The sequence below is a fragment of the Crinia signifera genome, chromosome 1, assembly GCF_055691185.1.
Source record: "Crinia signifera chromosome 1, ASM5569118v1, whole genome shotgun sequence".
NCBI classification, from domain to species: Eukaryota; Metazoa; Chordata; class Amphibia; order Anura; family Myobatrachidae; genus Crinia; species Crinia signifera.
Window position 1 is genome coordinate 178,853,796 of NC_139217.1, and position 20,503 is coordinate 178,874,298.

The 20,503-nt window shown below is 42.5% G+C and overlaps 1 protein-coding gene across 1 annotated transcript in view; it reads left to right on the forward strand.

Moving 5' to 3' along the window:
- COL25A1 (collagen type XXV alpha 1 chain) overlaps nucleotides 1-20,503 on the forward strand; it is a 405,096-nt gene that overhangs the window by 246,976 nt on the left and 137,617 nt on the right. The window contains exons 5-7 of the mRNA XM_083178307.1: nucleotides 5,037-5,054; nucleotides 5,372-5,398; nucleotides 6,271-6,297. Of these exons, the coding sequence (XP_083034433.1) occupies nucleotides 5,037-5,054; nucleotides 5,372-5,398; nucleotides 6,271-6,297 (72 nt within the window). The remainder of the gene's footprint in view (nucleotides 1-5,036; nucleotides 5,055-5,371; nucleotides 5,399-6,270; nucleotides 6,298-20,503) is intronic.

Below are 20,503 nucleotides of genomic sequence, written 5' to 3' on the forward strand. Positions count from 1 at the left end.
ACAGATAATGATAATGACCCTGGACACAGGCAGCCGCACTGCAGATTTGTGGGCTCAGGCTGCGGCTGTGTGCTGCTGGCCTGGCTCTCTGCCTGCCCGGCCACGGGCTCTGGACTGGACAGACTGGTCTGGACAACGAGACAACACAACTGTGCCCACCCCACTGCCGAACTTACAGTAAATATACTGAACCAACTGATGCCACTGCTGCGCAGCGCGGCACCACAGGCAGGAGGCAGCTCACCGCCGGGCCGGCGTCCAAGTCCGACAGGCAGCCGCAGCAGCATGCACGTCACGGTGTCACTGGCACTGCTGTCAGACGGGCGTGTGTCACACATGGCAGCGCCGTAGCTGCTGCCTGCAGGAGGAGCCGGGGAGGAGTCGGGCACGTCACACAGTGACACTAACAAGTCTGTGTCCACTGTCCTGCCTCCCTCCTCCTCCCAGCGAGCGCCGCGGCGGAGTGATTGTGTCACCCGGCTTCCTCACGTTGTTAGGTATGTCTCTCAGTCTCGAGTCGTCATGTGAGTGTCACTGAATGTGATGTGACACTCACACTGTGATGGCTTCCCGCAGTAATGTAATCGGCGCCAGGCGGGGGTGGGTGGCGGCGGCTGTGCGGGCCACATGACGAGGTCTGGCGGGCCAGTTTGGCCCGCGGGCCTTGTGTTTGACACCCGTGCTCTAGAAGATAGTAGACATGATCGTATTTGTTTCCCCTTAGCAACATCACATGTGAAGTAGAATACACATCCTAGTAAATTTCCCCCACTGTGTGATATTTTGTAGAGACATATATTGGCTTTAGGTGCTTTAAGGCTTAGAAATTGAATCATACCTCTAAACATCAAGCTGGAGTCTATTAAATGAATATTAGTGATTGTGCAATGAAGCAAGAGCTATTTATTGTAAAGTATTTAGAGTTGTAGCTTAAAGTATTGTAACAATGGGGTTTATTCTAGTTCATTCTTTCTGACAAAATCCTTCTTAGATGGACAAAACCATGTGCACTGCAGGGGGGCAGATGTAACATGTGCAGATAGAATTAGATTTGGGTGAGTTATTTTGTTCCTGTGCAGGGAAAATACTGACTGCTTTATTTTACACTGCAATATAGATCTCACTTTGAAGTAAAACCCCACCCAAATCTAATTCTCTCTGCACAAGTTACATCTGCCCCACCTGCAGTGCACATGGTTTTGTCCATCTAAGAAGGATTTTGTCAGAAAGAATGAACTAGAATAACCCCCTATGTGCTGGATTTTTGGTTCTATGCACAATTGCTGGCAGTGTTTTTTTTTTTTTTTTTACATTAACTGCATACTAGTATACTAAGTCACAAAAAAGCAGCACAACTGTCAAAAGAGATAGAGATATAAATTCCCAAGCAATCGTTCATCTGAAGCCTCACTGCGTTCCTAAACTCTAGGTAACACAGCAAAGCACTATTTCATTTCAAGAGCAGAAAATCCTAATTCTGTCTTCTTTAGCTTTTACATTCTGTTTATTGACCTGAGGTTGATGTTTGCAAAATGCCGTGATTTAACAGTGAAAGCATCTGCAACAAAGAACTGTAAATCTCATCATTTATCCCTAAAACGTGCGCAGCTTTGACCTATTCTGGGCAATTTGTCACTTTTTTTTCATGGTCAGTCACAAAGATTTCACAGATAATTCCCCATAAGTAAAAAATGTAGCTAGCCCTCGTGTTAATGATTAACGATAAAGGCTTAGGGATAAACCCTTTGATCAAGAAGAGGTATTTAATGTATTTTTCTCTCTGTTTTATGATGAACAATGATAACAGGTGTCACATGTCTATATATATACTGTTAATGAAAAGCATTAGTGAAATACAACATGCGTATTCTCAGTCACAGACATATCTGTTAATTCAATTAGAAATTGGATACACCATTTAACAGGGAGTAGTTGTGTGCATATGTCGGCTATGGTGGAATACTGTACGATGGTGTCCATGTATTGTATTCTGTGCAGCTGTACATTTCAACATCCACATTTAATTCAGTTTAGGACGGATGTAAAAAAATAAATAAAATAACCGTGTATTTACACACAGTGTATAGTTCACTTAGGGGCATAGTTGCCACATTCATCAGCAAAGCATCCACACAATTTTAGTATCTCTGCCATATAGTAAAGTTCCACCTAGAGCAGGAAATACTGGCCCTTATTCTGGTCTGTTTGCAACAGGTCTGTGTTCGCACGGGGACCGATGTGTATGTAGTGCACATGCACACACCCAGAACAGCGAGCTGGGGGCAAAGAGAGGCGTGGGCGGCCCCATTAGCATATGGGAGCGCCCAGCATTTCATGGAGAAACTGATCTATATTTTGTAGACAAGACCTCTTCTGTCAGGCAGTCTGTCTCAGCTAATACTTGTAAGGAGTTGTATAATTGATTATGACAGTGGTTCCCAAACATGACCCTAACGGCCCACTAACAGTTTTAAGGATATCCATGCTTAGACACAGATGCCTTAGTTAGTGTCTCAGTCAGGTTGATTGTACCATCTGTGCACAACCGGTGACCTGGACTGTTTGGGAGTAGTGGACTGTTTGAGAACTAAGATTGCATATGGGAACTAGTGGACTCTGGGGGTAATTCAGACATGATTGCTACTGAGAAAATGTGCAGCAGCCAACAAACAGCAGCCACCCTGTTCTAGTAAAATCCTGACTTGCCAATTAATGTGTACACTGTGGGAATAGATGTGTATGGCTATGCGAAAGAATTCCCAGCCGTGTTACAATGTCCAAAATCCTTTGTTAGAGGCTCACCATCAAATTATTGGGATTCTAGGAATAGCCAAGGACTTACTCGGCTTCTGCGATGAATACAAGTCTATCCGGCCTGACACCCCCTCCCATAAAACGCTTGGGCACACCTGCATTTTTCTAGGCAATCATAGTGTTATTTTCTGGTACGCCTGTTATTTTCTTGGCACTCCCACTAAACGGCCGGATACCACCCCCAGATGCCTACTTCCTGTCACTTACCTTTTGAATGGTTAGCGAAGGAAAAAAGTAGCAGAATTTCTGTGGTAGCACGTGTCGCGCATGTGTTCTACAGGCCGTACACATGCGCAGTTTATCAATAATCAGCCGCTGTGCAAATTCACAAAGCAGTGATCTGGTCTTAATCAGACCATATGAATCTATTGTAGGCACACACAAGAGGGGTTTCTAGTTGTTGTTAATTAGCCATGCTGCTCCCTGGCCTTCTCCCAGATTGATGAAGATAAACTTTCAGCCTTAATGTTAGCAGATAGCACTGCACATAACATACCTATAGAATGGATAAAACAGAGCGTGCATACATTGGTAGCGCCTCCAGTTTCAAAGTGTTTGCCTATATGACTTAGCTCAGATCATTACAAGGTGCACTTACATTGTAAGGTCCATTAGAACTGCAAAACATGACGGTTTTAAAATTATTCTGAAAGGTGCATTCATAGAAATGAACACAATTTGTGTATTCTCATATGTATCATTACAGCAAAATGCCCATAGTAAATTAAGTATGGTATTTTAGCCAGCCTACAAGGACAGTCATGCATTTACAGTTGCCCACCCTATCATCCAGAAGTTCTTGGTTATTTGAACAGAAACAACTTGTAGAGGTTGGGTGTGAGGGAGTATAGGAAAGGAATTACTAGGCAGAGGCATAGTGGGAAACTATAGGTCAGTTATAAAATGTATATAAAAGAGCGAGATTGTGGGAAACTATAGGTTGGTCATAAAATGTATGAGATTGTGGGAAACAAAAACACAGGGTGGGGAGCATTTAGCATTTCCGTCAACCTAGCCTGCTGAGGCAGGATTTGTTTATGACTGCTGGAATGGTTGGGAAGTATGAGCAGCCCTATGGGCAAGCAGCACATTAAGCACATACACATATGAGTAGACTTCCCACTGTCTACTGTGCATGTGCATTGTAAGTAGTGAGTGCTACATTATAAATGGTGGGAGTATATGTAAGGGAGTGCTAGCTATGCCTCCAACGTATGGCAACTCTGTCTCTATGGATGGTCATGACCTCTCTACAATCAATAATAAAGGAGATTGTACTGTTTGATAAATGGACTAACTACATAATAGACTGTATTCACATATGGAAACTAAGCAGGAGGCCCTGTATTATCAGAATGATTTTAGTGCTATGTATCTGTTCAAACATAAAAAGAAAACTAAATAAAATGTAAGTACAACAAACAAGTGTATCTATGATTATTATAGAGCTCAGGAACTTATAATTAACTCCATATTTTGTTTGGCCAAGTGCTTTTTATACATTTATTAAAATATGCAGTAAAATTATACTTACATTGTTATAAGTGATCAATTTCCAGAAGCCCAAATTCCGACTCTACTATATCAACCTGTCTTATGTGTCATGGCATACTGACGTATGATTGGGCAGGAGCAAGCAATATTTACCTCACTTTATGCCACTACACTAATTTGTGAACTGCTATTTCTAATCTCAGCTTGTCAGACACATTGTCATCCCCCGGAGTCCTGTAATATGGTCTACCTCTCAAAGAGAGTGTGGTCTGTGCATCCAAATGACTCTTAATCAGCAATATAAATGATTACCGGGGTGGAATGACTGTGTGCACCTTAGCAATAAATTACTATGAGTTTGAATTGTTCTTTAATAGGTAAACATGAAGTATTTCCTTTATAACCTGTTGCCATTTATATGCATCTTCTCTATATTATGAGCACAAAAATCATTTGCTCTCTCAATACATGGCCACCATCTGGTAGTATGCTTTGCTGTGGAGAGGCGCACAAGTGTAAAATAAATACATCACAGGTACAAGAGCAAGAAGCAATTTTAAAGCATCTTAATGAAGTGCACCAATACAAAAGCATGTCAGTAAGTTTTGCCAAATGTTCTAAAACGTTTTCTATCTGCTATTGCACATTTTCATTGTACATTGTTCAGTACTGTACCTTTCATTCATATTATCAGAACATTTATAACTATAATATTTATCATTTTGCAGGGTCAACCAGGACCTCAAGTAAGTAATAAAAACTCCAACCCCCACTTTTCATGCCCTGTAATAGTTTTTCACCCAGTAACGCTCATCAAAATTGTATGGCTCTCGATGCAATTTCACTATGCGACCTCTGACATTGACTATTGGCAGTGTACAGTATCATGGGTTCCTACACAGAAGTAAACATAGAGCACTTGCATCCAATGCCTAGAAGGGTCCACCTCTGAATCAGGGTCAGAGACAACCTTAACCCCTCCCTATGATGCACAATATAACAATCCTATGGGTGATCTGTAATTAATTAAAAAGATACAATTATTCTTGTTTTTGTTTTTCAGGGTTCTCCTGGTCCAAAGGGTGAGAAGGTCAGTAGTAACACCATAACGGGGTAAAAGAAACCTGACCCGCATCACAACATTTATTGTTCTGTGACCAGGGGACTGGACAGCAGCAAAACATACCTGGCCAAAGAGCAGTGGTGCAAGTAGAATTTTTTTCTTGGTGGTACTGATAGCCTCCACCAAAAATGGGCGTGGCCATGTGTCATGAGGGGGGCGTAGTCACACAAAGCTAGAGGAGTGACTAAATGACAATAGTGGCATGGCATCAGGAGACAGGGAATGAGAAACAGGGAATGGCTGGGGGTGGGTTGGCTCTTGCTTGGGGGAGAGCCGGGCAGCTTGTGCTTACAATTGTGGAGCCTGCTCTTCATGCTGCCGGCGCCGCGGATGCCTGTCAGTGTGACAGGCTAAATCAGCAGTAACCGGTAGCTGCATACAGCACCAATCATAACGCTGGGTGGGCGGGCTGCGGATGCATTATATTTAGACTTAAAATAAAAATAGAATTGACAGTGGGTCAGGGGGTAAGTGGTACTGCGTACCTGCAACATATTTCTTACAGGTACTCCGTACCACACAGTACCCCCTTACTTGCAACACTGCCAAAGAGATCATAATAGGACATGATGTGGCTCACATATTACCCTAGGAAAACCTCTTCAGCCATGTACACCCTGCTGTTATACAGTCCCTTGGTTCAATATATATATCCTAAGCCTGCCCCTTTTATTGTATATATATTATATAAGTGGAATGGCAAATCTATGCTGATGTTACACTGGAGCATAATAATGCATAATAAATCCTGTGACATACAGTACAGCCAGCATTGTGAGAGAATCATAGGGTAGCACAGAGTCATTGTTGAACTATCATCTCATCTTTCCCCTTTGCAGGGAGATCAAGGTGATCAGGGCCCTCGGGTAAGCACTTTCAAAAATGTTACACTGCTAAACACATTACTTAAAATCTTAGCTGAAGCTAGAATTAGCGCAGTAGCCCCACTGTGTATCTGTTTAATAGCCCGCATCTTTTCTGCATGCTCCAGTCACTACCTCAGCAAACTCAGTGTATTGTACATCTGTCGTGCTCATAACAAAATAACGCTTTTGGTACCTTTTGGTACCTATTAAACAGCAGAACTCTTGTAAAATGGTAATGTGTTTTCCTGCTGCTTCCAAACAACCAAGTTAATTAGTTGTAATACTAAGAATTTTTTGTCGATTACCATATGAATTACCGTACTATGTAATTATGGCCCTGTATGTCATGCTGGCCTAAATGCTCTATTGCTGTAAATGGGAATGTTGATTGGACTAATACTGTAGGTAGTGCCTTCCTGTGCCTAAAATATATATATATATATTTGTATACAGTATATATATATATATATATATATATATATATATATATATATATATACTGTATACAGTAGTATGGGTCCTATTGCAAATCAGTTTTTGGCACATCAGTCACGCTGGGACTTTAATTTCCATAATACTGGAAGCGGCTCACACATACAAATTCTGGATCAATACTTAAAGACATAAATGTTATTATTTAAAAAAATCCAGTGTTGCTTTCATAGGTTTGATTCTATGGGATAATTATCCCTTGATAAAAATAGTATAGACCCTTTTCCGCAGATAATAGGAGGAATAAATACATTTTGGAGAAAAAATTGATTTTGATGAATTTACTTAATGAGGGGTATTTTCCATTGCTAGATACATGTTCTAAGTGTACACTAACTGTGTTGTTACATATTGTTACAGATTATGCATTGTTGTCATAGATGAATATTTATGCCATAGGAAGTGTATAAGCATAAGAAAATAGTTTTGCTACTGTTGGGAAATAATTCATTTAAAATGATATACCCGGTATATATATATATACACACAAGTGTGGGGAAGGCACTCAGAGTCATGAAGAAATAAAGACAGAGGGCGCCATTCGTGTATGCAGTAACCCCCCTCCGCAGTGTCAGCGCTGCGGATGGAATCGGCAGCAAAAGCTGGCGATTCCCAGCAGAAGCCTATGGGCTTCTTACCGCAGCGCTGTGTAGTAGTAGTACGTTTATTTATTGTCCGCAGCGCCGTACATAGCAAAAAAAAAAAAAAAAATTACAAGGTAACGTACAGGGTGTGTTGAAAGATACAGTATAAATAGGGGTATAGCTGGTAGAACTAAAATCAGCATCAGTTCAGAAGTAGGTGTCAAAATTGTCAAGGAGACTGAAGATGAAGTAGAGGAAGGGAAGAACAGGACAGGAGCACAGGTGAGGTAATGAGGTAGGGTGAGTACGTGAGGAAGGAGGGCCCTGCTCATAAGAGTTAACATACTAAAAATAGGTGGATGGACGAACGAAATACAATAGGATAAGTGGGAACGGAGGGGAACGGAGGCAGGATAGGAGGATCAAAAGAGGTTAGGAGGAGGGATAGGCTAGTCGAAAAAAGTGGGTTTTGAGGGAGCGCTTGAAGGAGGTAAGGGAATCAGATAGCCTGATGGGTGGCGGGAGGTTGTTCCAGTGCAGGGGGGCAGCGCGAGAGAAATCTTGGACACGGGAGTGGGAGGAGGTGATTCGGTGAGAGGTCAGTCGGCGGTCAGCGATGGAGCGAAGAGGACGGGAGGGAGTGTGGATAGAGATCAGTGAAGAGAGGTAGGGAGCTGTGGAGGAGGAAAGAGCCTTGTAGGTGGTGGTGAGGAGTTTAAAGAGAACTCGGAAAGGAATGGGGAGCCAGTGAAGAGATAGACAGAGGGGGGAGGCGGAGGTAGATCGGCGGGAGAGGAAGATGAGCCTAGCAGCAGCGTTAAGAATGGATTGGAGAGGTGCGAGGCGGGTGAGAGGTAGCCCAGAGAGAAGGATGTTGCAGTAGTCAAGGCGGGAGATGACAAGAGAGTGAATGAGAATTTTGGTTGCGTCAGTGGAGAGGAATGGTCTGATGCGTGAGATGTTGCGTAGGTGAAAGCGGCAAGACTGTGAGAGAGCACGAATGTGGGGGGTGAAAGAGAGGGAGGAGTCAATGATGACACCGAGGCAGCGCGTTTGGTCGGTGGACGTGATCTCGGTTTCACCAATGCTGATGGAGATAGTGGGAGAAGAGGGGATGTTCGGGGCATGGAAGATTAGAAGTTCAGTTTTAGCCATGTTTAGTTTCAGGAAGCGTTTGGTCATCCAGGCTGAGATGGCCGTGAGACCTTGGACAGGAGTGATGGGGATAAGTCGGGGGAGGAGAGATAGATTAGGGTATCATCAGCATAAAGGTGGTAATGAAAACCATAGGAGCTGATGAGGGTGCCCAGAGAGGTGGTGTAGAGGGAGAAGAGGAGAGGGCCAAGGACTGACCCTTGGGGAACACCGACTGGCTGTGGGGTAGTAGGAGAGGAGGAGTTCGGAGTGGAGATGGAGAAGGAGCGATCGGAGAGGTATGAGGTGAACCAGGAGATGACCGTGCCAGTGATGCCAAAGGAGCGGAGGGTGTTGAGCAGGAGAGGGTGGTCAACAGTGTCAAAGGCAGCCGACAGATCAAGCTGGATGAGGATAGAGAAGAGGCCTTTGGATTTAGCCGATAGTAGATCATTAGTGACTTTGGTCAGGGCAGGGCTGTGTGAGTGGGATCCATTACAAATCCCTCCCAGCATACCCCGCGGCCGGCGCCGTGCGCTGCACATGCGCAGATGGACTCCCGGGTCTCAGACGCATCGCAAGGGACAGCTCTTATCGCAAGAGCTGTCCCTTGCGTTAATGATGTTAGAGCATATGCGATCATTAACAATGGTCCAGAGGGGGGTGATATTTTTTAGAGCAGAGAGTCTGGTATTTCATCAACGTTTCAAGGACCATGATTCCTTAAACGTTGACTCAAGAACAGACTCTGTCTTTATTTCCTTTATGTGCCTTCCCCCACATGCCTATATCTACATTATTATGCACCGGTCATTTTAATTAATTAATTATATATATATATTTTGGCAATGAGAGCCCATTACATATATTAAATTGAAAAAGAGGAATATACCGCTAGGACTGTAATTAAATGTTCTGCCTTTGTAGGCTTCTTTTCGGTTTTCAAATTATTTCCCGAGTACTTATATTGCAGCAGGAAGTTGCTGATCTGTAACGCTGCCTCCTTGTCACATGTAAGGTAAAACAATTAAGTGTGATATGATCCATACTGTAGATCATGATACTTTATTTTGAAAATACTGGATCATTAATATAAAGGGAAATAGAGAAAATAGTTCAGCACCATTAAAACTGTTTGTTTTTATTCATTGCAAGTGCACCCCTATGGCATAAATAATATATGTGATGTCATGCAGTGTAATAGGGATTTTGCTATTCATGCTGAGATGGCAACTGGGAATAATCCTCTCATTAGACACAATCTCTCAGCAGTAATATTAAAATCCAGATTCCACAGTGTGCGTACTGTAATTGATGTTTGTACACCGTGTGTGGCTGTGTGTATATATATTGCAAGTATAAACCCTTTAATAACTCACATTTATATGTTACGGTTTTCCAGTTAACCAAATAAATAACAGTTAGAACCTTATTCTCCTTTTTGCAATGTACTGTCTGACATTTGTAGACTGCTCCAGACATTTTTTTTCTTCCCTCATAAAATATGAACCTCCCTCCTCATTAAAGCTCATTAAGTCTACAGTATACTAGTATTTTCTGCTTCTTAGAAGTAAAAATATAAGTGACGGAATTATATATATATATAAATATATAATACTTTGGATTGGTGTGGCACTCCAATGGAGAGTCAGGGTACAAAGGTAAATTAGCCGGTGCCCTCCAGGTGATCAAACAATGAAGTTTGCAATATATCGTGGTAGCGGCGGCACTCGAATAAATGACACAAACTGCCAGGGGTATCCCAACGTTTCAAGCCCTTCCGGGCCCTTTATCAAGGTGCAGAAGACAAAAGAACAACAGTGACACACATACCTTTATGCAGACTCCGTCTCCGTTTGCGCGCTCCCCTGGCATCCCGCCCAGCGCAGTAACGTGACGTCATTCCCGACGGAACGTCGCTGAAGCTGTGAAGGGCAAACAGAACTGCCCACACTGTAATGAAAACAAAAAACTGTGATTAAGACAATGTAAATCGGATCCAGCCATACATTGATGGTGATAAGACCGAACTCATAGAGCTCAGATATATATATAATGATCATACAAAAAAGTGATGATACATACAAAGAAAAATAACAAATACCATAAAAATACCATAAAATTACAAGAGGGTTAAACCCGCCCAGGATGACCGCCCTCATAATGACGGCTTCAACTTAGCATAAGGTAACTATCAACTGCATAATAAGTTACCATGATAAATAAACTAAAAGGACGGGCAATACAATCGCGTGGACACTGCAAACATGTATATAGATATAAGTCACTGATGGCAACACATCAGTTAGAATAATGCGCGGAGAACAGGTGGAGTATACCTATGGGCTGTCAAACCCAGGAGAAAATATGAATACCCTGCATGTTCATTGAGGCCCCTTGGGGCCAATGTATCAAGCCGGTATATCCACCTGCTCTCTGCACGACACAGCAACAGATCCCTATCTCCTCCCCTTTTGGGTTTGGGAATCTGTTCAATAATCCTGTACCTCAAAGATGCAAGAGAATGCTTGGCCAAGGCAAAATGACGGGATACTGGTTGGTCCCCAACCCCTGCAATAAGTGCCTGTTTAATGGCTGAGCGGTGTGCTGCAGCTCGCTCCTTGAATGCCCGTGTGGTTTTGCCGACATAATGTCGACCACACGGGCATCCAATCAGGTAGACTACATGGGTAGACGTGCAGGACACACGCTGTCTAATCTTGAAGGGTTTCCCAGAATAAGGGTGACAGAATTGGTCTACCGTCACCATGTAGCTGCAAGTTGTGCAGCCGCTACATTTGTAGCAACCAACTCTTGGGGTACCAAAGAAATGTGTGGGGGTCTGCACTAATTCCATATATATATATATATATATATAAAACTTCTGTGATTTCTAATTCTATATATTCAAGCGAAAATATCTATAAATATGGTTGCTTAGCGATCAGTGTTCACTAGCAACAATCATACTACAGCCAGTGTTTCAGAGGGGCTCTTACAAAATGGTTGATTTCATATAACAGGCGAGTAGTGGTATCTGAAGCAAGGGACAGGCACCCTTCCGCTGTTACAGAAATATTGATCATTTTGTAACCCACTTGTCAGATTAAATGAACCAGCCCATTTCTGATAGAGGTTGGGATCATTTGGCCTACAGCATGATGGTCGACAGTCATTTGGTCGACACCATGATGTCGACATGGGAAAAGGTTGACATGGATATATGTCGACATGGGAAAAGGTCGACATGGGAAAAGGTCGAAAGGTCATTAGTTTGACAGGTCCTTAGTTCGACAGGTCATTAGTTCGACAATGTCTAGGTCGACAGTAAAAAGGTCGACATGGAGTTTTTCACAGTTTTTTACCTGAATGTCAACACAGTCAACATGCGATGCGCCTACGATGCGTCGGGCACGGTGCCTCACTACGCTCAGCACACTAATTTATTCTCCCACCACGCCCTGTCGGCACATGTCGGCTCAAAAAACTGTGAAAAACCCCATGTTGACCTTTTGACTGTCGACCTAGACACTGTTGAACTAATGACCTGTCCAACTAACGACTTGTCGACCTAGAACCATGTCAACCTTTTCCTGTGTCGATCTAGACCCATGTCGACCTTTTCTCATGTCGACCTAATGGTGTCGACCTAATGACTGTCGACCATCATGCTGTAGACCAAATGACCGCATCCCTCTGATACATGCACTGCCTGTACGTAAGTTGCATGAACTGAAACTATTTGAAATGTCCAATGCTGCTTTTACCACTATATATATATCTTTTGTGCAACCCAGTGACCTATATTAAATCAGCCTCAGGTTTCTATTCTGTCCATTTACCTATCTGGCTGTGCTTTGATCTTACTTATCTGCCCTCTCCATGTCCCTTATTACTATTTGTCCAGTTTTCAATATTTTAATATACAGTACATGCAGCTCGGAGTGGCCACAACCTGAGATGTCACAGGTTTAAAGCTCCTACATTAGCGCTCTGTTGTAGCCAATGAGAGGCAACCAGATGCAGCATTAATTTATGTTAGCTGTTAGTCTCCAACAGTAGTGCCTGTTCAAGCCTTATTTATGAGGCATGTTTTCTAAGCTTTGGGGAGTAATAAAGGGGAGAGAGATAAAATGTCAACCAAGCAGCCCCTGTCATTTTTCATACACAGCCTGTAACAAAACAGTTTGGCGCTGATTTTCTGGTAATTTTGGGGGAAATTTACTAAAGGAAATTTGTAAAAAAATAGGTGTATTTGTATCCAGAAATACTTTTATTTATGACATTTACTATCCCGAAAACACGGCAATTCGTATTGATGTGCTATCAATACAAATACGAATTGCCGTATTTTGGGGATAGTAAATGTCAAAAATAAGTGTATTTCTGGATACAAACACGCCTATTTTTTACAAATTTCCTTTAGTAAATTTCCCCCTTTATCTCTATCCAAGGCTTAGTAAATAGATCCCTTCTCCTGTCACCCCTATTTCTGCTAAAGGTGCGTACACACTTGGCAAAATGTTAAACAATATGCACAATAATGACCAGTCATAATGTCTTTTCATGTGTATCGTCCAGTATGTATGCCAGAGTGTATGCCAAGCTTGACAAGTTACAGCATGTAGAGTGATCAAGAAGCAGGGAATCAGCCCCTAACTGCCCTGTTACAGGCTGTGTTTTAAAAATGACTGCTAGAAGCAGGTTGTTTGGGGATTTATTACTCTCCACTTTATCACTTTTAAGGCTTAGTACATAGCGCCCAATTCTGTTAACGATGCACGCTCCTGTGAGTTGTTAGTGACATCTTTGTACATTGTGTCTGTACATGCAGCTCAGTATGAGTATATCACCAAGACAGAATTACTCCTGGATGAGTTCACTGATGATATCTTTTAGAAAGTCACTCAGTGCGTATGCACTATATCGTTTGTCCAGGAGTTCAAAGGAAATCCTGAGTGACTTTGTATTACTTGCAGTGTCATTTAGGGCGGGATGTATTAAAATACATCGCCGCCCTTCGCGCCCCCCCGCCGCGATGCCGCCACATATGTACTAACATATGCGGCTGGCATCGCGGTGCGGTGACAGAGGCCCCCCGCGATACCTGGAATGTGGTGTGCGGGGGGGTCTCCGTCACCTCCCAGCCGGCTCCTGCATCCCTCACGCGGCGTCACGCCGGGGACAGCTAAGCAAGCTGTCCCCGGCGCCTCCTCCTCCCCCCTGCAGCCAGAAGGACGTCCGGCTGCGTCACTAGGGGGAGGAGAGGTTTACCTTCCAGGGTCCAGGAGGACCCTTCAGGAAGGTAAGCCAGAGGGGGGGTCGGCGAGGCGGCGGGTTTGCGTCGGCGTCGGTGGGCGGCGAAAAGAAGCCCATAGGCTTCTATAGGGTATCGTCACCCAAAGGTGGCGATACCCTACACTGCGGTATCATTTTTGATACATAGGAAAATGCGGTAAAACCGGGGTTTTACCGCATTTTCCATTTGATACATCTCGCCCCTAGTGTGTACCCAGCTTAAGGCTTAGTACATCTACTCCTTAGGCCTTAGGAGGGGAGGTAGTCAATGTTTTACATACCAATTCTATGCAGCCGTTTTTCCGCCTATGCAGATTTGACTTTGTTTAAAGTCAAATCAGCATCAGCGGAAAATACTCAAAAAAGTTAACATTTATTGGTGAGCAATACACTATTCCACGCGTTTTCCGACATGGCAATTTTTCTGACTGTATTGAATATCTGCCTAAGTGTAAATTGTAAAGCAGTGCTTTCTCATATAAAGTGTGAACTCGTAACCTCCGATACTTCTGAGAATATGTGAAAATCAGATTATTTGCAGGGAAGTATAGGCTCTGTGACCTCTGCTAGAGACATGACCCCACAAATGCATCATTTTCAGTCATTGGAGCACATGAAAACATTTTTTTCTCACAACATAAGATAGAATTTTTCAGAATATGGCATTTCCTCTATAAATGTCCTAAACTTCCCAGCTTCCCCTTGGAACCACGCTGACAGGCTTATCTATTTGCTAATCATTGCAAATGAGCATAATTATCCCTAAATAGATTTATTACATCACAAAATGACAGGTAAGAGTCACATTTGTGCACTTTTGTAGATGGTCATTAGAGCTTTCTGTTAACTGTATAATTTACATATTTTCTTCAGTGGTTGGAGAGTAGGGTTAATACGAATATTACTACAGGATGGTAGAACCCATGACTGAATATATACTACAGTCTTAAATGTAGATATTCTTCAATGTCAAAATGATAAAAACTCAACATAAATCATGTTTTTTTTTACTTGTTTTGCTTTCTTGTTGCTGAAGTGAAGACATTGCACTCATGAGTCTAGAACATAAATGCTCAGCATGAAATAAATGATGTATTAATATTAATTTTCATGTTTTAAAATCCTTCACCAACAGCTGGCATTTAATTAGTCTTGGTGTCTCATTGCTGCAATAATAAAACACTCAGGACATCCTCTTAGCCATTTTCACACATATTTTTCGCCTCCTGGTGACTTGAGGAAAGTTAGGCGAACAGCTGGGAGAGCACAGAAACAGATAACATCTTAACAATGTTTTCTCCAGAAGGGATTCATTTACCAAAAAATAAAGAGAGAGCATCCAGTAGTTTACTGTATTATCTTAACCTCAGTGAGCTGAGTGTTTCAGCAGATATCTCTACTCTGCGAAAACAGTTAATACTTCATGAGCCACCTTCTATTAGCTCAGAAGCTTCCTGTTATTTCATACTTTGATGAAGAGCGTACTATTGCGGTTTGTCCTGAAAGAGTTGTGGGAGAACGTCATTTATCTTATTAAACCAAGTCTTGTCACTGACCATGGAGAAGTATATTTTATGTCATATATTTGTATTTATGAGTTATCAAGACAGGTAAGCATTTGGGGTCGATTTAGAACATAAAGGTACATTAATCAAATGCTTGTGTGAACACGTAAGTCTGTTTTAAAGGTCTCTGTAGTGGTGGCCTCTCAAACAGCCAGGTTCATAGAGTAGATATTGAAAACCTGAAAGGTTGAGCCCTAAATAACAATACTCAGGCTTATTTTTATGCTCCAAAAGGACTCAAAGAGCATCATATTGGTGGGCACCCCTCCTACACCCCAAAACCAATATCATAATATGCAACATGGCAGTGGGTAATAGGGAGAGGCAGAAGGTGCTGTGGAGAGGCAGAGTGTTACAAGGAAAACAGTGGGTGCAAGAAAGAGGGTTAAAGGGGCAGCAGTGGCCCCCTTAGTCCTAGGGCCCCCCGGCGCACTGCACCTGCTGCAGCAATGATAGTTCCGCCTCTGTGGGTATGAGACTAACAAGGAGGCATTAATCTTAGGCATATAACAATAGTTATAGTGATTGAATAGATATACAAGATACAAAATACCCATGCAGTCATTAGTTCAGTGGTTACTCTCAGTAGATACCCTGTTCTGCAAGTTCAGTAACATAGGAAATGTCTTACAAGACGGCACACCATTGTCTAACAAGACTTGGCTGGTATATGTCACATCAGGCTCAGCACATAGGGGCCAGCAGTGAGTGACACTGTGGTAGCATCTGTCTACAGCTCCAAGGCACATGACATATTCAAGGTCACTAATATAATGGAACTAATAAGACAGAGAGAATGCTACAATTTACTGCTTTATTTAATATTATTGTTAAACATTATATTGAGTGGCAAAATAACATCATGATAATGTAGATGAACAGTTTATTTAACTAATGTCTGTAATCAGAGACCATTGGTCTTCCATATTATGTCTATAGTCTATAACTTGATACATGTTTAAATTAAATCATCCTTTATATGTTGAATGGAAAACATATTTTCTTATTATCTGACAAAAAGAGTCCTGTAACTTAAAAATGTAGCATCATTTCCTATAAGAATTATGCAGTACTAGGGTGGTGCTGTGTATCAACGGTTAATAAAAAGTGCAAAATAGTTCCACCATTTTACATGGGGTGTGCAATACAGTAAAGGTGCATACACACTGTACAATTTTTATTGACCAATTTTGTTGAAAGACCTTTCCATTGAACCCAGTGTCTTGGACGAAAGATGTTGACGAAAGATATTGACGACAGACAAGCGACGATTGATGATGCACATACCCGCCAGTTGTTCATCAAGATTGATCGTTACCTGTGCATGCAGCTCAATTTAGATATCTTTCAAAAAGAGCCTATAAACTGTAGCTAGATCTTTCGTCTGTCGTCAATATCTTTCGTCCAGGACACTGGGTTCAAGGGAAATGTCTTTCAACGGAATTGTTAAAAAAAAATTGTACAGTGTGTATGCACCTTAAGTTTCCAGATGCACAAAAAGTATTTTATTTACAAACAAAGTGAATGTTGCATTTTGTTTAAAGTATTCGTCAGAGGAGGAGTTGTTTAGCATCTTCTAAAATATAATAAATAGTGGGGGAAATATACTAAGATGTGTAGTCTACTTCACATGTAATGTTGCTATGGGCAACCAATCAGATCCTATCAACTATCTTCTAGAGTCTGCTAAATAAATAAGAAGTAGATTCTGATTGGTTGTCCATAGCAACATCACATGTGAAGAAGAATACACATCTTAGTATATCCCCCACTATCTGATTAGTTGCCCATAGCAACATCCCTTGTGAAATAGAACTCCCATCGTAGTAAATGTACCCCTCAGATTGTGTCTTCTCTACCTATGCATGTACACCAGAAAACTTTTTGCACATCCCTGGTGAATAAAGCTCACTGTTATAATTTGTTGTTAAACTAATATACAGTAATACACATATATTACTATGCTTACAACCTCTGTGCTGCAGTGCCAACCATACAGAATACTTTTGTACATTCTATTCCAGAATGTCACACATAAATATAAAATAGACTTTCAGTTTTTCCACAAGTGACACGTATTAATCTCATATATAATCATTCCAAGAGCAAAGGCCACATTCTATAATTAACAATAAATAGCATGTAATTCATTTTGAATCTGCTGTAACTAATAGAATTACCCACTGTCATCTAGTATTGAAATAGTATTGTCTTGGCTTAATCAGCTGGTTTAGTGCTCTGGCCCCAAACATCTCATTTTTGTATGACCTGAAATTCCTAACTGAGCATGAATTGACCTTTCACCCACTGAGCTGCACAGTTGTAGACCTAAAAGGATATTAGTATTAAAAAAACTAACAGTTTGTACTATGGCCCTTATTCTGATTGAGTTGGATGGCTCAGAGTGCGGACAGACAGCGATGGTTGGTGTTTGCGCATGTGCGAACGCCTCACATGTACGAACAAGGCGTGAGATCTGTGCAGAAAATGATCTTACGGAACCATCTGAGCAGGGGGTGGAGAGGGGCGTGAAGGGCTGTTTGGGCTCATTACCATATGCGTACGCCCCGCGTTTCATGGGCGTTCCCATGAAAACACTGGGAGTGCGTATGGTAATGTTGCTGTGACGCACATGTGGGGGGTGGACAGCTGACATAGCCGGATGTCAGCTGCCCGCCCATATCCCTGCTTTCATACGGAAAAATGTCCGAGTGGTCTGGAGCACTCCGTGCTGTCTGACCACTCGGTCCATCATTCGATGATCGGCAACCATCGGAGGATGGGGAGGTTCCCACAGATGGAGGACGTGTTCACATGAAACATATACTCGCTGTCCGTTCGGTCAGCGTTTTACCAAATTCGGAGGGTGTGAGCGAACCGTACGGTAGGCGGGGCTAAGAACACTCGGTTCCTGTCCGAAATACTCATCCGTCCGATTCAACTAGAATAAGGGCCTATGGGCCAAGGTTTATGACTAAAATCATGATTACATTTGTTTGTGGGCACAGGACATTTAAGCCTTGTCTGAAGGGTGACTCCCAAAAGTTCTGTATGACCTAAAAAGAGAGTATCAGATAATGCTCTGTCAATATGTCACAGTATATTCATTGACAGATGAATAAAGTGAGCTAAAGCAGAATAACTGTGAGTTCAGACACAGAGCCGGGAACGGCTTGCCGCACAATGTCAGGATTGCTCTGGCTGGAGGCCTGTGTGATGCAATGTGTAATAGCAGCAGCTGGCTGTAACCTAAGGAAGTGCAAAGGAAGCAGCAGGTGGCAGTTCTTGTTGCCATGCCTTCTCGCGAGCACATAACCTTACGCACTGCGGCTTTATTGGCAGCACACAAAGGGAAAAAAGTTTAGAGGAAAGAGAGCAAATCCAAAAAATTTAGCAACCAACTTTAACGTGCTATAAAGCTTTCAATAGCTGTCTAGTGTAATATTTTAATCAGCATTGTCAGCATTTTGGCATACAGAGACACATAGAATGTAAAACTGCATTGTGATCGCATCTTTTGGCAGTACAAATGTAGAACAAGTTTGTAAAAATCGAATTCTATAAAAAAAAAAACATGGAAAAAACTCATTCATATTGGCACATACAGTAGATAAAATCTTTTTGGTGTTGCGATTGAGGCTTTTAGTGCTACTGTATGTATAAAACAAGTACTGTATGTTATTATTTTTAGTAGTAGTAATAGTAGTAGAAGCTTTATAAAGTAGCAATGTTATAACTTATTACTATTATATGCAATTTTGTGTTAACATTAACTTGAACAATGAATGCTACAAACATATGTATAAACATTTACATATACACGCATAACATAGACCATGAACAGCACTACAGACATATTTGTTTAAACACTTCAATATTTACTGAGCAAAAGAGCAGTGTTTCTGGAAGGCAAATGCCCTTTTTCCAAGCTAAAGAGAAATGTGCTACCGTGATTGACAATGGGGGGTATTCAATGCTGTGGGCCAGCGGCGACAGCGAGCAGACCTTCCTGCTCGCTGTCACCACTCACCCTGTCAGTATTCAACGCAGCCCCCCTCATACGCCAATTCCCCCTCGCTCCATTTTTTGAGCGAGGGGGAATTGGCGTATGAGGCTCCAGAAGCAGCGAGACTCGTGGCTAAATACAGCGAGTTTTTCTGCATTAGCCGCAGGTCTCGCTGTTTCGGGGAATCCTCGCCATCCTGTGATGGCGAGGATTTCCCCAGAACATTGAATAGAGCAAGCGGCCGGCGCGGGGGTTAAACAGCGAGGATCGCTGGTTTTCTGCAATCCTCGCTGTTTAACCCCCTCGCCGGCCGCATTGAATACCTGACAATGGGATAGATGTATTATAATGAATTTAATATTTTCTAATTATCAGGTCCCGCTTCTCCTCATAACATGGAGAAGCGGGCACACTTTTACCTCTAATGTATTATCCCCCCTTCAGCCGATAAGGATAGTCGTTATGTTCTCAGTAAAGGGCTCCTTATCTGCGAGGACCGCGCAAGCACCTTTTTTAAAATAAAATAAAAAGCCCTCTCCCTCGGCCAGCTAACTGGGCATGCACGAGATCTAGCTATTATTGCGAGTTCTCAAGCGCAGCCCTGTGCAGCAGCAGGGCTAGCATTGTCTCTGCTGTGAGAATAGAACAACGCTAGTCCGGGGCTGTCGAAGTGGCCCGAGTTGATAAAAGAGCGATGTATGCCAGCCATACATTGCCCAGGTCATAAACTGGTAGGAGATTGAAGGGGACAGCCGCGCCAAGCGTTAAGTGGCAGGCCGTCCCTAGTGCACAATATGCACACTCTTAATACATTTATAACACCTTCCCCCCCCCCCCCCCACAGATATCCAGCGTTAAGTGCAGCATATGCACTTATGGAAAGATGTCAACCCCTGGAAAGTCCCACAGAATGCTGAAAATTGTTCAGTGTGTATGCACTGAGCAATTTTCAGCCCAGCGATTTTCCCATCATCGTTGTCCATAGACTGGGCAAAATCACCCAGTGTGTATGGACCTTTATAGCTCAAAGTTATTAAAGACATACAGTCAGGTCCAGCCACTAGTAATGTTGGAGCCCGGGACTGACCTTCAGCCCGGGCCCCCAGTGGCACCCCCCCACACCTTGC